The 17,921-nt window shown below is 35.4% G+C and overlaps 1 protein-coding gene across 12 annotated transcripts in view; it reads left to right on the top strand.

Moving 5' to 3' along the window:
* The window catches only part of LOC111050783 (guanine nucleotide-releasing factor 2), a 76,976-nt gene that overhangs the window by 33,539 nt on the left and 25,516 nt on the right, over window positions 1-17,921 (top strand). For 9 of the 12 annotated variants that reach the window (XM_039432542.1, XM_039432548.1, XM_039432550.1 and 6 more), the window contains 4 exons: window positions 7,842-7,865; window positions 10,373-10,553; window positions 11,164-11,373; window positions 13,646-13,908. In XM_039432542.1, the coding sequence (XP_039288476.1) occupies window positions 7,842-7,865; window positions 10,373-10,553; window positions 11,164-11,373; window positions 13,646-13,908 (678 nt within the window). The remainder of the gene's footprint in view (window positions 1-7,841; window positions 7,866-10,372; window positions 10,554-11,163; window positions 11,374-13,645; window positions 13,909-17,921) is intronic. The other 3 variants (XM_039432546.1, XM_039432551.1, XM_039432543.1) reach the window with 1 other exon arrangement.

The raw sequence follows: 17,921 nt of genomic DNA, 5'->3' as shown, positions 1-17,921 counted from the left end.
CGCAGTAAACATGAGGGAAATTCACAATATTTTGCTGTTGTATTGTTTGCATTATAGCAAAACGGAAACAGCTGATTGCAGCGGGATAATTCAAATGAGCATGCTCTCCAAACTATTTTGTAAAAATACGTTTCGATTTCTTTGTAGGCCTATTCAAAGCAAAACCTTTGAAAGGTGAATGAATAAACATTTCATTTTACGTTATGCTATTATCGATCATTGATCCTAACCAGTGATTTTAGAATAAAAATTTAATTAGGCTATTGAGTTCGAAAACTTATTTGTTTTGAAAAAAAAACTGGAATAATAATTTATTATTATTATTAGGCTAATCCTTGTATTATTTGTTTGAACATTCTTAGGTTATGTCACATTCATAGTTAAATAAGTTCAGTTTTTGACGCATATTGTGATACAATTTTATTGCAAAATAAACTTGCAAACTATAAGGGCCGGTTTCTGAGCTCGGGATCTATAAGTTCTGGACTTACAGAGTCTAGGGCTAAAATAAGCTCTCGGGTCTAAATTGACTTTCTGAGTCACGATTTTATCTTCTAAACTCCGGAGTCTATCAAGTTCTCGACTTATTTGAGTCCAGTACTATAACGCAGTAAACGTGAGGGAAATTCACAATATTTTGCTGTTGTATTGTTGGCATTATAGCAAAACGGAAACAGCTGATTACATGAGCATGCTCTCAAAAACTATATCTCTTCTCTTCTTCTCTTCTCTATATCTATAAAAGGCTAAGCTCCGACAGACTGAAATCGCACCACAGCCCAAACTACTGAGCCTAGAAACTAGAAATTTTGCACAATATTGTTAATGATAGCCTCAAAACATCCACTAAGAAAGGATTTTCAGAAATTTGCCCCCCTGAGGGAGCCGGGGCCCCCCAAAAATGTTGTACTTTTTAACCGTTCATTGTACAGAAAAGTCATGAGGAACTTTTTTGTTCAGCTTCGAAAAAAATAAGATCTATGCAAAAAATTCCAACCAGGTGCAGAGAGGGGTCCAGGAGGGGGCGTTTTTTTGGAAATTTTCATGTAAAATCACACTACAGCTCAAACTAATTGGCCTACAGACTTAGAACTCTGCACAAATATTCTTCAAACATGCTAGACGCGCACTAAGAACGGATTTTGAGATATTTTGCCTCTAAGGGTTTCAAAGGATGAAAAAGGATCCTATTTAGTAAGGTTATGAACATGGTAAGGTGAATGCCATATGGAAGTGAGATAATTGACACATGATATTCTAACATATGTTGTAATCATTGGAAAGCTTAAAATAATTTTATCAATCAGCTGATCGAATTTAATATCCCGTAAATCGAAAGCGCGAGCTTGCCACGTGTTTGTTCCATTGTTGTATGCTTGGCCAGTTCGGTTTGTGCCTTCTATCAGCTGTATATGGAGTCTCATACATTCCGATTAGAACAGAGCACAGAGATTTTCTTTGGTTAGGAGTTTGTTGATAATTCTTTTTCCAAATTCAAATTTTATTGCAAACAAAAATCACATTGAAAAATTTCTCAATAGACAACAAGATTACAAAAACAAGATGTCAGACATAAACCTACATTTATTTGTAGCACGGCCAGAAAAAGACAAACTTGAGTATTAGCATAGCCACCTCTAATACAAGGCCGCGGCCTACGATATTGCAACGTCGCAGTGTAGGCCTAGAATCTAATACATGATTGGTGAAAAAGATCAGCTGGTATTTTTAAAAATCTTTTCCACCAATCATGTATTAGATTGTAGGCCTACAATGCGACGTTGCAATATCGTAGGCTGCGGCCTTGTATTAGAGGTGGCTATGGTACTAGCCGTGAGTTCATTAAATATAACTTATATTTTTGTGTTAATATTTTGTGAACAAAAAGTACGAGTTGATGAGAGATATGAGTCATTTCTTATATTTGATCTAAATGGTTATTCGTATTGTAGTAGGTGGGGTCACTTCAATCGAAGTTTTTTCTTTTGTAGCTAATAAATTTCATACGTATTGATTGTCCATAATGTATCCAGTGTCCATAATGGAATTGATTGAACTACTCAAAATTAATGGCTTACTGGTCCTTCATAGAATTTATAGTATTCCTGGTGATTGAGCCTGTCTTTTTTCAGTGTTGACTATTAATAATAAAGCTTTATTTACAACTAGCTTACCTGGCGAACTTCGTACCGCTAAAAAGTCAATGTTTCTCATGTCACACTTTACTTTATTTGGTGAATCATGAAATTAATCTGACAATCGATATTTTCATTTACATCTGAATACGGACTTCCTATGTGCTTGGTCAAGCATCATTCATTATTCCCAAAACATATTCTTCTCAATCAATAAATTGGTAGTAATATCTAACAGTAAAGTGTTGAATTGAAAACAAAATAGATAGGATAAATCAGTGTTTCAAAGAGGAGTTCAATGTTTTCATATTGTCAATAGATGGTCCAGGAAATATGCGATGTACGATGAATCACACAGCATTACATATTCTTTCCATCTTCCATTTTAGGATGAATATAAGCTAAGCTAAATTTAAAAAATTGTAAATTATTCTGCCATTAATGAATGCAATATGAACAACTCTCTTCCATGAGGTGAATAATTTTTTTCAACATCTTCCGGTTACTCAATGATAGGGGAGTGATAATTATTTGTATAGGTCTTCTAAGGAACCATTATCTACAGCTGGTACCAATCAACTACACTTCAACTCCATACTACCGTTGTAATACCAGTAGCCTAAACAATTTATCATAGGGTGACGTGTTTATTACAGCTGGTAACTTTAGATGCTAAATCATATTATCTCAATATAATCTTGAATCATGATCATCATTCCGTTCTTCGGTAGCCGCTAGGCCGACAATTTCGAAAACATAGGTCTGTAAAATGGATTTATAAATAATCATTATTAGCCACCCTATTAAAATTTCTGGCCAGAAACCATCCCCGATATTCACACAACATATCCCCAAAGTTTCATGCCGTTATGTCAAGTATTTTTCAAGTCATAGGGAACAAACACACAGACAGACATTCATTTTTATATGTATATATATAAGATAGAAGATTTCATTCGGCTCAAACAAAAGCCTCTCTAAATGGAGGTAGAATAATAAGGTTGACAACTTTCAGTTCTGTTGTTTTAACATTTTTTTTCCAAATCACTTACAAAAAGCTCATGTAGTACCTACTATTGTATTTGAGACACTTCTGGCTATCATAGTTTCACAACTATTCTGTTCCACACTCCTATCTCTTGCAGTCGTTAACCATATCTATAATAAAATAAAGAGTTGACGCATCATCACGTCTGAACTACTGGACTAATTAACTTGAAATTTTGCATATAGGCTAGATTCTTAATTAACCAAGGATGGTTATAGGCCTATTTTCAATTCTTCGAAATTTCATTACGTCAAGTTTTCAGATTATCAAGTTTGAAAATAGATCCTTGCGAAGCATGGGTTCCTGCTAGTTGTAAATATACGTTTCGATTTCTTTGTAGGCCTATTCAAAGCAAAACCTTTGAAAGGTGAATCAATAAACATTTCATTTTACATTATGCTATTATTGATCATTGATCCTAACCAGTGATTTTGGAATAAAAATTTAATTAGGCTATTGAGTTTGAAAACGTATTTGTTTTAAAAAAAAACTGGAGTAATAATTCATTATTGTTATTATTATTATTAATATTTTGAATATGACATTCAATAATAACATTCAGATTGGAATACAAATTCCAAGGCAATCCTTGTATTATTTTGCTTGAAAATTTTTAGGCTATGTCACAGTCGTAAAATGAGGTTAGTTTTTTACGCATATTTCTGATACAATTTTAATCCAAAATGAACTTGCAAACTATAAATTATGAATTTAGATGGACTAATCCAAATAATTTAGGTATTCCATGATATCTATTTGGCTTTTTATCTACTCCAAAACAATAACTTAATAATTGTGTTTGCTCAGTTAAGTCTGGAACTTGAATTAAAACCCTACCCCAGTCGAGGGTTTAAAATCACGCTGTTTTAAGTCCTGGACTTAACGATTTTTGATAAATCCTTGACTCGGAAAGAGGCGAGAATCTAATTTAAGTCCTGGACTTATAAAGCTGCGTACACATATACGCGCTTCCAACCCGCACCGAGCATGCTCTGCCCTCGTACCGCCCTCGTTCCTCCATCGCACGGCAGTCGCTCCGCCCCCGCTCTGCAGTCGCACCCATCATGAACGTTACGGAAGATGTTAGATCTTCTCGCGTTCCCCGATCGAACCACTCTTGCTCCCCGGTCGATCATCAATCGCTCTGCTGGAGTGACGTTCGGTTGCGGAGTAGAGCGAAAGTCTGTACGCACCTTAAGACCTTCACTCAGAAAGCGAAATTATAAATTCCAGGGTCTAACATGATCTCTAAACTCCAGAGTCTATCCAAGTCCTCAACTACGTTAACGCTCTGACTCGGAAAGCCAATTTTCTGACTCCAGAGTTTAAAGCCAGTTAAAGTCTAGAACTTAGCTAAATCCCGAGCTCGGAAACTGGCCCTTCAAGATTTTTGATAAATCCTTAACTCGGAAAGAGGCAAGAATCTAATTCAAGTCCTGGACTTATAAACCCTTCACTCAGAAAGCGAAATTATAAACTCCAGGGTCTACCGTGATTTCTCAACTCCAGGGTCTATTTGAGTCCTCGACTACCTTAACGCTCTGACTCGGAAAGCCAATTTTCTGACTCCAGAGTTTAAATCCAGTTAAAGTCTAGAACCGTAGAGAAACGATAGCATAAGTAGATATCCCATGGTATAGGGCATTTATGTCGCAACTTTTACTGTTATCCCAAGCCGATAGTTCACGTAGTTCATTCCTATGCAGCTATGTGACGCTGGTAGTCTCTGAAATTGTGCCGTTCATACACTATCACCCCAACAAAACAGTAAAAATTTACAATAATCGACAGTAATCGGCTTGAGATAACAGTAAAAGTTGCGACATAAATTCCCTATACGATGGGATATCTACTTACGCTATTGTTTCTCTATGCTAGAACTCAGCTAAATCCCGAGCTCGGAAACCGGCCCTTAGTGTCTGAAATTTTCATAACATAAATATCTATTTACTTGAAAAATTAAAAAGTAGAATTTTAACAAGGTGGGGCAGTCAAACAGCACGATTTAAAATTGCTAGTGTATTAGAGGGGGATCATTGGTGGGGGAAGCAGCAGTAAGCGGAATGTTCTACACGTTTGGAAGTTGATAACCGTAAAAAGTGAACTGTGGAATGGTGAACAGAGGGGTTTTATTCCCATAGCATAATATTTAGAAAATGGCTGAAGTTTCATTCGTACACAACGCTTGTTCCGCCTGAATTTTCGTCTTCCGCGTCTTGCGCCTGTTGCAAGCCGGAAAGCCATTTCTGTTTGGACTAAAAATAAAATACAACGGGTTAAATAAGGGGTGGTAGTGTAAGAACTGGTGGAACGCTATGTCTTTGAATGGAATAATAGGTCCATATTGTGACTACGCAATTACTGTAAAATCAGCTCGCTATGTTCAGATGCTAAACAACATCCTCATTCCTGAACTTTGACGATTTTATGACAATGAAAACACTCATTTTAACAAGATGTAGAAACTTGCCATATGACCAGAGTATCAATTCACCTTATAGGACATCTTTTACGGAACCGCTTGATCAGTAGGAATGAGGATATTCAGCAGCCTCCTCGATCTAAGCTCATGTGATTCCCCCTGTGGGTTGGGGGAGCTTTGAGTCGATCATCGTACTCAAGAATGTGTTGAAAACCAGAATTCACCCACAGCATCCATGCTTGTAGGAGGCGACTAAAATGGACCTCAAGGCAACTCCAGAAGTTGCCTTGCCTTCAAACCCACGGGATCTGCCCCATAAAGGCAGTTTTGGAGTGGCAAAAAGATAAACCCAAGAGACCAGAGATGGGTGAAACTCCAGGCACTCAAGTGGCTGAGTCGAGGGTGGCCGGGCGCCGGGTGCCCTAGAGGCAGTTTGGCGTCCCCTCTCTCAGCGGAAGGACTTACAAAAAAACCAGGAGTGGAACTCACGTAGGTTTGTGGGTGGAGAGGCCAAAACTCACCACTGTTCAAAGAAGGGCGGCCATTCAGGCAAAACTTCTTGGGAGAGGTGAGGCTTTTAACCCTTCAGAGTTTCGGAGGGGCAAAAAGAAAAACTCAAGAGACCAGACAGAGATGGGTGAAACTCCAGGCACAAACGTGGGTCAAGAGGCTGAGTCGAGGGTGGCCGGGCGCCCTAGAGGCAGTTTGGCGTGCCCTCTCTCAGCGGAAGGACCTACAAAAAGGCCAGGAGTGGAACTCATGTAGGTCACGAGGACTAATCAGTCTGAAGAGACTGCCAAGCATAATTATATCACACTGGATTGCGACAAGGATTGCAACCAGGTGATGAATGGAATGTTAGTATAAGGAAAAATTCCTGGTTCTTGTAAAGGACATAAGTATTGGTTTGCCTAACTAACATACTACTTGGGAACACAATAAGCTTCGGTTGACGTGTGGGGTTCTTTGAACCTTTGGATCCTTGAATCAGTCCCTTCAAAAACAATAAACAACAATAAGCTCATGTGATTATGGGGATACCTCAAGTCAAAGTTTTGAGACTCATTCAGCAACAATACAGGACTTGGAAATGCGAATAACACAAGAAATTCGTACAATAACACCAGAGGTGTTACGTGTGTTAGTGAGAATTTCAGTGTAAGACATGGTCAATGTGTGCAAAATGATGGTCGCCACCTTAAGGCTGTTCGGTTAACTTTTTTCATTATTTAAATTGGATAATCTTTTTCAATGTAATTGTTAAGATCATTATAACAGTGAGAAAAAGTGGAAAATGAAATTTTTAAGTGGTCTAATGAACGAGTTATGGGCTGTTGAAGTGCTAAACTCTTTTCTTTCCAGATCATAAACGGTTTCGACTATATTAATAGAACTTCTCTTAAAAATTCAATAAATGTATCTTTCCAAACTAAAACATTTCATTCCCCATATCGTTCATAAATAAAAAAGTAACATTTTTTTGTAAATTCGATAACTAGTTTATTTTGGCATTAATCGCAAAAAACACATCATATTAGAACAAAGCCAATGATATACTGAATGTATTAAAAACTACAATGGAACAATGGAAAATTCGAAACCGTTTATGATCTGGAAAGAAAACGGAGTTTAGCACTTTCAACAACCCATAACTCGCTTATTAGCCCACTTAAAAATTTCAGTTGCCACTTTTTCTCACTGTTATAATGATCTTAACAATTACATTGAAAAAGATTATCCAATTTAAATGCAAATAATTCGGTGTACCGAACAGCCTTAATAACATAACCAAAATTTGCATTTGTGTTGTTACGATTTGTTTGAATATACAGTATGACTTGGAAATATTTTCGGTGAAATTTATTTTAATACCTAAAATAGTGCAATTTGACTGCCACACCTTGTAGTTTTCTATTATTTTTTTCATTTTATTTTGTCATAAGATACATTCAATGCAGTTTGTCTGCAATAAAACTCAACGGTTAGTATTGAATTTGAAATGTATAGCTTCCAAGTTCAAATCCGAACTATCCAATGCTAATGATTTCGTGGAAAACTAAATTTAGAATCACAATAATTTTTTGAGGAATGTGTCTCTTATGAATTGCAGACTAAACTATCAATCCTAATGCTTTTGAATTGCATCTTGCAACTAAATATTTTACTAATATAAAACCTGAAAACCCTTATATTTCTTCTAATTCTGTTAATTTGTACTGTTATCTCTCTATTTTAGTGTTCCAATCGGTGGCTTACTCTGGTAAGGAGCAAGATTGATTGCTAGAAAAATTAATTATATTATTACAGTCGATATTCATTCAGGCTTGCTTTCTTTGTCAATTGCAATGTTGCTTCATTTTCGCATCAATTCTTTCATTTATTTGGAAATATTTTATTTGCATTAGTTCTCTCAATATTATCAAGCGCGATTTCATACTATGTATTATTGTTTATATCATTTGCTGATGAATGGCTTCGATATATTATGAAATTATGCATCATATACATAGGCCTACATTTATGTTCGGCTTTAATTATTCATGAAATGTTGTATGTTTGCTCAAAAGGTAATTAAGTGTATAGTACTAGAATAGTAGATCATTGAATGTTCACAAATTATTCATATTGATGTACAGATTTTTATCTTTACGATTTAGAGCCGTATTTATAAATAATTCTTGGATCTTGTCTTAGGTAAGTTAAAATCAAGATAATGATAATAATATTTGTATGGCTTTTATTGGTGGGGAGCCCCTGACGGAAGTTCCACCTCGCCTGAATTTATGATTTGAGCCGTCAATGGGCCTTACGACTGTCATACTTCAGTCGGGACCGACAGTTTAACGTACCCATCCGAAAACACGGGAGTGACCTGTTTAAAAACAGTTTGAACCAGGGATCTCTAGGCTGCTAAGCAAGCACTCTATCAACTGGACCACGGATAGATAAAGATCAAGATAAAAACACGCTACGATCAATATATATATATATATATATATATATATATATATATATATATATATATATACTCGAATATTGTGAGTTAGCACGACTAGGCAACCAAATCAAGCTTATGTAAGATAAGATCCAAAAATCATACATAAATAAGCACTTATTTAAGCACCTATAGAATAATAATTATTAGGTAAGATCAAGATAATGGTAATAATATTCATATGGCTTTTATTTTTAGATTGATTGCAAGGTAATCTGTCTATAATTATCTGTTGTAAGTAAATAATAATTATTCTATAGGTGCTTATCCCATTCGTGTTCAAATTATATTTTCTTTTAATCAATTATTACTCTTTTTCCAATATGAACGTAGATCTCTTTCAGCTCACATGTTAATACTGAATACATTTGCAATATTCAAGCTTAGCATAACACAGAACCTTTCTTCTCTCAAAATATTTCAATTGATTAAACGAATAGATTTTGTTATCTATGCATCCATGAATACATATATATTTCTGAATCATAACTTGAATATTATTGTCTGTTGTATAAAATTAAAAGTTTGAATCATTAGTAAATCATTTAAATTGGTTTGCTCCCACAAATCATAAGTTATACTCCTAATTAGCTACAATGGTAGTTAATATCTATTGATATTCTGTTAGCTAATCTTGGGTTACCGTTAACACTAATCGTGGGTTGAGCAGAGCACCATCCCAGCATGAAATCTCAGGATACACCATTTAAAATAGATAGGAATGTTAGGATAAGTAGCAATGCATCCCGATAAATGTCCTAAACAATTTCATTAATTGAAATAGTTCGCATTAAAAATAGTTTTGCTATCATGTTTAATATGTTATTAATGCTATCAATAATGCTATAATAAACAATGATATTAATAGGCTAAGCTGTGTAAATAAAACATTGCCTTGATCTAAAATGTAATATATTTATTATTATTCAAACTACATTTTAAGACTCAATTAGTAATTAGATATTATTTAGATAGATGCAATTAATCTTTACAATCAACTGCAACAATAATTAATTAGTCTTGATCAATCTTAGTAAGGGATGCATCTATATAATGAAGTATTATAAAATTAAATTAAATTATAATACAGTATAGCATTTAAATTTTCAATAGTTAATATAATACATAACATAAATAGTATGAACCACAGGGATAGGTGTAAAAAGGGCATAGAATGAAATGGAATTATATTTACTTGATCCTTTTGGTTGTTCCATTCTAAGCAAAGTTCAACAATTTAATGATAATTGGAAATTTAAAAGTAGGCATCGTTAATGAATTAATGAGTTACATAAGAAGAAAACGATCATTGAGTAGTTGATTTCATTATTATACTGTCGGTGTTTTATGAAAAGTAGAAAAGATGTAAAGAATCAGAATGGATAAGAGATTTGTCACGATTGATAAAATTGATGACTCCAGCTTCTATATTCTATTGTTTGACTACAATCTATATTTTATTGAATCTCAGGTTATTGAAATTTGAAATTGAAATTGAAATTTATTCACAACATTGTCATGTTTTACAAATATTTTTACATTGCAATAATTGTTATAAAGAAACAGTATGATGATGGAAAAAAGAAAGTGTTGAGGAAGCGCCTAGTGTCCGAAAGCGCTCCACAAATTTAATTATAAGAATCAGGCTGCTATGTTGTAAGTATTCAAAAGTGATTATTAACAAGTTCGTAATAGAAAGAAACATTGAAGATTTTTACTATGTAATTAAGTATTGTAATTATGTACTTATGTATTGTTTTTGCTTGTTCCAGTAATGGCATACATGGAGATGTTCGGCAACTGCTCTCATGCGAGCACCAATGAATTCCTGAGGCACTCAGTGCACACCTACAGCATTCTGAGAGCCGAGTGGCAGCAGCAGGAGGTGAAAGAGATGACTCTGAGCTCTGCGCAGTCGTGCTCCTTCAACATGGTCTCACGCTCCAGTCCAAGGTTGCTTTCAACTGCATTGCTATTCTACTCATTTAGTGCCACGCTCCAGTCCAAGGTTGCTTTCAACTGCATTGCTATTCTACTCATTTAGTGCCACGCTCCAGTCCAAGGTTGCTTTCAACTGCATTGCTATTCTACTCATTTAGTGCCACGCTCCAGTCCAAGGTTGCTTTCAACTGCATTGCTATTCTACTCATTTAGTGCCACGCTCCAGTCCAAGGTTGCTTTCAACTGCATTGCTATTCTACTCATTTAGTGCCACGCTCAGAATCTGAACCAGAAAATATCTAAGACTAGCCTTCAGGCTATGAGATATGAACTACAGATAGTGATGTCAAACATGAACTTCATACTAAATTGCATGAATACAGGAGCATCTCATAAAAGATAACATCACATTTTGTAAAATCAATCATAATCTTTACGTAGTCACATACAATATCAATATCCTATCATACAGAATCTAGGCTATGCTATAAAAAATACACTAATCTAGTGGCTATAAGTGTAAAATAGATGAATAAGTATAAATATAAATGTTCATTTTCATATAAAAATAGATGTGAGTAATTTTATGTTATTAATGGCATGTTTGATTGATTGATTACAGCACCGACAGCCGAAGTGTGTCACCAGGTGTTGGCTACGACAGCGAGGGGGCGGCAGTGAGTGATCTGCCCCCCGCTCTGCCTCCCAAGCAGCGCACAAGGCACCGATCCACCACCACCAGTCCGCCGCCCCCCGCCTCACCCTCACCCATACCCCCCTCCAACAACTCGCTCCTTGTCACAGTATCAACGCCCGAACCAACCAATGCAAAGTATGTATTCTCCGAATTGCATGTTTTATTAATCAAATAAAATTTTATTTGCCAAAAGTTTCAGTACAAATAGACAGTTTCATAATTGACATGAATGTGAATACTTTGTTAGATTTCTAAAACACACATTTTTAATTCAAATGCGTTTCATAATTCGCAACAGAAAAGAGAAGAGTGTGCAAGGTGTGTATCCGTGTAATTTTTTACGTGAAATGTCTCGACCCAGAGAAGGAGCCATCTGCTATGGAGGAGTGTTGAGTGACTTGTCAACCACCCCCGACATGGTCCGAGTGTAACTGTAACAACTGTGTTACAGACACATATTGATGATACGATGTAGAATGTTCAAGAAGAAATATAACACATTTTTCAAATGTCTTTGCTCAGCTTAGCTGAGTTAGCAACATTATTTGAAGAAATCAGTAACTCGCTTTTGATGAATTGAGACTCGCTTTTACGATCAGTAATTCAATGAATTGGTCTAATTTCATGACAGAGTGTATGCTGTAAAGGCAGAGATCATATTTCTTGATGCAGTGCATAAATAGTTTAATATTCTATGAAGATATACGTTCAGTGGAGCAGTATGAAGAAAACAACAATAGTCTTAATAATAATCAATCATAACGATCATAAGAAGCGATCTGTGTAAGCAGCATGTTAAAATCTTTGGTTACGTGTCGCTGCTAACAGTGACTCCTTCCTTAAAGCCTCATACACTCTTTCATAGACTTTCAATTAGGCTTTGAAATGTCAAGTACCTAATACTATTAGGCTCCGTTTCTAGGACACTTATTAAAAATAAAGAGCTATTAAAGATATACATGATATAGTTTTAATGGTGGATTAGATTTAATAAGTATTCTAGAAACCGGGCCGTAGTCTAATTTATTACAAAAGAATAAATAAAGAATAAAAAAGACAGTTCTGTACAATAAACCGAATGAAGTTTTTGTCACAATACGTTAGGGTATGAATAAGTAAAGACATTCATTGAAAAAATAGTATTTTTTGTGTTTCATATTCATTTACAATATCTTCAGCTAGAGACTTGAAGAGAAACAATTTGTAATATATTTCAGTCAGTTTTTTATTTGACTGACCACTATATCAAGTAAGCGTGGCCAGTGTTTAATGAAGCTTTTGTAATTTGAATAACACAAAATAGTTTGAGTCTAGTCCGCATAACTGTACATAACATAAATACATCGATACTAATGTGAATAAACTGTACTTATTACTGATCAGTAAATACTGTTTAAGTAAAATAAATACTCTTCAAGTTTAGTATTTACTAGGAATTAGGTGAATAACCTTTTACTTTTACTTATAAGTAAATACTTTTAGGGATAAGTGCTCTTGTGTAGTCAAGTGTAGTGAACTGACAGTTTAAAGTATTTCTTCCACTTCTCAGTAATTACTGAACGTTTCTACATAATTATCTTCGATATCATAATTAATTTCGATATCATCCTTCAAATGTTTACCATTGTTGAACAATACTACACAAGCAATCACAACTTTTGGTACTCTATCTAGCCAATTTTATTCAGGTTTCCCAATATTGGAAACCGTTTCTTAAGTTGTCCGAATACTCTTTCTATTATAACTCGTTGTTTGGCGTGTTGAGTATTGTATATTTGCTGCTCCCTGAATGGTGTGAGCATCCACGGTGCAATACCATAACCGTTATCTCCCAACAACGAAAATGCGCCGTTAAATTTGAATATCACCTGCAATGGTTTGCTGCATCTCCAAATTCCACTATCGTGGGTACTGCCTGGTCACAAAGAGCATTCACACTGGTATGTTTTTCTTCTGCGTCGCAAGTCATTTGAATGTTCAAACTAGCATAACCCTTACGATTTATGTAACAATCTCTAAATTGAATTGTTTTTTAATTTCTATGTAGGTACAATCGACTGCACCAATTACACATGGCATCTACATGGTAATACATTTTTTTTTCGCTGTAATGTGTAAAAACACATTTCCATTACCATTATTCTATCTCAATATATTTCTCAAAATCCAAGTGTCGTTTATTTCAAACAGCCATTTCTTAATTCCCTTGCAGAAGGAGTGTAATATTTGCTGTAAATCATCATTTTCTGTTTATTCGTCCAGTCCCCTTGAAGCTATCAAATTAAACCGTAAAGTCGTTGTTGTTTCAGAACTAATTCTTGTTCAAAATCCATCTACACTATTTCCCAAATTCATTACTGGATTGTTTTTTACATAAAATCAAAAATCTTTTTCGTTTGTGTTGCAGAGATTGCAGAGACAGTTCTGTAAGTCCTCAACGCAGTCCCTTACAAAGGGTAGAGCTATCGCCCGTAGTGACAAATGGCAACTCGCCCTCCCCCGCGCTCGAAGAAGATGACACGAAGAGTCTTCCTCCGCCGGACAGTCCGCTGGCCGAACTCGACATGACCAGGTATCTCATCTTCAAGAAGAACGAAGAGGACGGACCCGATATTCGCGGCGGTCACCCTGATGCCCTCATCATTCACGCCACCAAAGCTAGCAAGAATGGTAAGTAGTCGAGTCAAACTCAATACTGTCAAAAGGTCAACGGACTTGGTCAAGTCAAACGTGCACAAACTTGATAGGTACTGTGTTAAATGGCAAAATCAAATGATGTGGTATTCCCGTTGTATCTTGAACCATAAACTTTATTTGTTCATTTATGTTTAATAAGAAAAGAACAACTGGCGTATATCCATTCTGCTACCTAACTGTTATTTCACAAGTTACTGGCATAATCGCCTAAAAAGTTACTGGAATCAGTGAGATTTTACTCTTGTTGGTGTTAGTTGAATATACAGAGTGGGTGAAAAGTCCGATAACTGCTTAATATCTCATACACAAATGTAATTTGACGGAAGGTGTGATTGGGGATCCTACTCAAATTGAAAATACTACTTTACTATGACTTTAAAAATACATATCTCAACCCGTTCAGAAGATATTCACATTATTAATCAATACTATTCAAAGCAGAAATGAGAGAAAAAATATGAGAACGGCTTAGTATCTCATAAAAGATTGTGATTTCAAGGTGGGTGTGATTGGGGATCCCTCTCAAATTGAAAATACTACTTTACTATGACTAAAGAAAAAGCGCGCATGCGCCAAACGTTGTAGTTGACTAGTGTATAGCTCCGTAGTTTTTGACATTTTATAGTGGTAATTTGCAAGAAAGTGTACAATTTTTAACATTTAATTGATTAATGAAAGTGTGAAGTACCTGTTTCTGTCGTATTCCATAACTATAAAAACGGTGAGTGGCTAATATCGGCTATTCAAACGCACTAGCTCAGAGCAATTATTGGAATCCATTTTTCGTGACCAGCATACACTTGCTATTTTGTTATTGTTCCGATTCGACTGATTCCACTACGCACCTTATCACATCTGGATTGCGGCTGGCTGTAGTGAGTGACGTCTTTACTTTGTTAACGCCAAAACAAACTATTTTTCAACCGGCCGTTATCTCTGTTGCTACTGTCGTGAAGCCGGTGAACGCCAGCTGACTCTTTTGTTTACGTGTAATCATGCCAACTAACCGCGGCAATTTTTAAACCGACTTCTTCCATCTGTATAGAGGAACGATATCTCGCTCGTCTATGCTATGTGACTACAGTTTAATTAGAGTCTCGTTGACCTTGTCCTAATTATCAGGAGCTTCCAGATACGGCGTCGTGATTGCTCTCTCGGCATTTGAAGGCAAGTTGACGAACACTTACGATAAGATAGTCTGGCTTCCTGCCGGCGCTAGAGCGCTTTGACTTTATCAGCTGTTGACATTGTCGTTTGTTTACACCTGTATCCTAGCAACGATCCAAGTGCCACTTTTGAATTTCAAAATGAACGAATCAACGCATGTTGACCCGGAACAGACGCCGAAAGTTAAAACAGGGTTTGGAACTCAGTGATTTGAAAAACGAACTGTGTAACGACTTGGTGATAGAATTCGCGATAAATATCTGAAGTTCACTTGCGAGTACCTATTGCAGATACATCAATGGACAATGCGGTGGCTGAAGTGCTGAATAGGCTGGACAGTGTAATTTCGAATAATAGTGACCTAAGGAAAACGCTCAAAGATATATCAGATGAGAATGAGTCGATGGCGAGGCTTCTGAAAGAAGAGAAGAATAAAAGGAAGGAGCATTTTAATGACTGATTAGTGTATGAGGAATGGGCTGAGAAAGAGAATAGAATGTTGAAAACTAGTATTGAGGTTCTAGAGGCGGAAATGAAACTATTGAAAGATGACCTGTTGAACAAAACTGCGATAATTGACTTGATAAATAATCAAAATAAGTCAATGGGACGAGTAAACGATTTTAGTAAGCCTAGTGTAAACAATCCTGAAAATGATTTTATTAGGCCAAGAAATACGAATAAATCTAAAACTTTTTGTATAGAGAATAATGTTATTCCAATGAATAATAGATTTACTCTGCTTTCTATGGAGGATTTGTCAGCTTCTGCATGTGAGACGTATGTAAATGAATACATGATGGGAGCGGAGGACCACCAGTGTAAACCGCCAGTGAACCGACATAAAAATAGAAAACAGATGGGCATTGATGATAGGAAAAATGAGACTGAAAACCATTTCAAAGAGAATTCAATGCTTTACAAACCTACGATGAGTAATTATTTTTACGATGCATTGTTGAAGAGCAAAACATTGGATAAAATCATGTTATTTTAACAATTACACACCTTCAAGAGCGAATATCTCGGGAAGTATTGCGAATATCACAAAATTCTACAAAACAAAAAGTGTAGAGAATTTATCAAGCTTTATTTTTGAATAGTTAGTTATCTCGGATGAACGCATTGTTCTCAAGATATGAGCATGGAAGCAAAACCCTAAAAGATGCAACCTTTAAACCACTCTCATCCTCTTAGCACATGAGTTAGGAATGGGGACTTTTGATATTTTCTCCTCCTAACTAGTCTTAACAAAGCTGCAAAGTCAAAAATTTGGTTTAACATTCCCTCCAAATTCCTTTGTCAATTGGTCTATTGTTGCAATAATGGAGATTTCACGCTCAACACTGAAGCTGCTGCAAAAGGTGTAGGAAAATTCGTAAAAGTGTGAAATTATACATCAAATTGAAGAGAATTCAATGCTCTATAAGCTCATACTCGATATTGATTTTTCCAACGATTTTTAAAAAGTTATAAGAGCAAAAATAGAAGAAAATTGTTGGCAAACGTGGTTTTTCAAAAATGTCACATTCAAGAGCGGATATCACGAAAACTAGAGGAGATATGAAAAAAGTTGTAGGATGAATATTGTAGGAAATTATGTAAGCTTTAATTTGTTATGTCTGTCGAGTCCTTAAGATACATAGTTTTTGAGTTTTATGCGAGAACCAAAAAATGGTACCTTTAAACCACCCCCACCCCCTTAGCACAATGGGTAGGGGTGGGGACTTTTGATATGTTTACCTCCTTACTACCCTAAACAGAGCTGCGAGGTCCAAAATTGTCTTCCAAATATTTCCCTCTATACCCTTTTTTGAGCATTCATTGCCTGGTCTATCGGGAGACAGGCCGATATATAGTATTAGTGACTACTAATATCAATCATATTATTACTATATGATTTTACAGGGTGATTTTTTATTCCTGTTACCCAATTTTTTATGTAATTTATAGACGGAAATTTGGGTATTAATAAAAAAATAATATTTGTTATTTACAAAAGAAAATTGATATTTTATTACTCACATTTCTTAGTTACTTAAAATTATTACACCATATGCTCAAAATGTCCACCCATTGAGGTTATACACGCTCGGACTCTTTTCACCATATTAGCAGAAACCTTTTTCAGAGTTATATTGGAAATATTCGTGATTGAGTCTGTCACATTGGCTTTCAGTTCATCAATATTGTGAGGATTGTTTTTGGAGGCCTCAGACTTAATGTAGCCCCACAAAAAGTAATCAGGGGATGTGAGGTCTGGAGACCTTGGAGGCCATAAACCCTTGCTTATTATTGAAAATCCGTTGTTCTATGGTAAAAGACATTCTGTTCATAACACGACCGGAATCATCACAAAATGTTACACAGCTTAAGGATAATAAACTCGCACTGTCTTGTGTATACTGAGTGAGTAGGGCTACCAACTTCGTGCAACAAAACAAAATTTACCTTTATTAGGGAAAAATTACCAAGTATTAAAAATAGGGTAACAGGACTAAAAAATCACCCGGTATATTAATAATATCTAATATAAATATTATTAATACTATAAATATAATAATACTATAAATATTAATAATATATTCTTGATATTTATAGATTCACTGTTAACTCTTTTTTTGTACTCTATAGTGTATATGTTCCTTTTAAAAAATGTTAGAGATTAGTAAAAACTGACGGTTTCAATCTTGTAATCTTGCTTGATATGGAAATAAACATTATTATTATTATTATTATTATTATTATTATTAAAAATATTGTTCGCCTTCTTGGATCCGCCATTTTTAATGCATTTTCTTTTTCTTAAATAGGAAGGT

This window comes from Nilaparvata lugens, chromosome 7 (assembly GCF_014356525.2).
Source record: "Nilaparvata lugens isolate BPH chromosome 7, ASM1435652v1, whole genome shotgun sequence".
NCBI classification, from domain to species: domain Eukaryota; kingdom Metazoa; phylum Arthropoda; class Insecta; order Hemiptera; family Delphacidae; genus Nilaparvata; species Nilaparvata lugens.
This window is presented reverse-complemented; position numbering and strand designations above follow the sequence as displayed.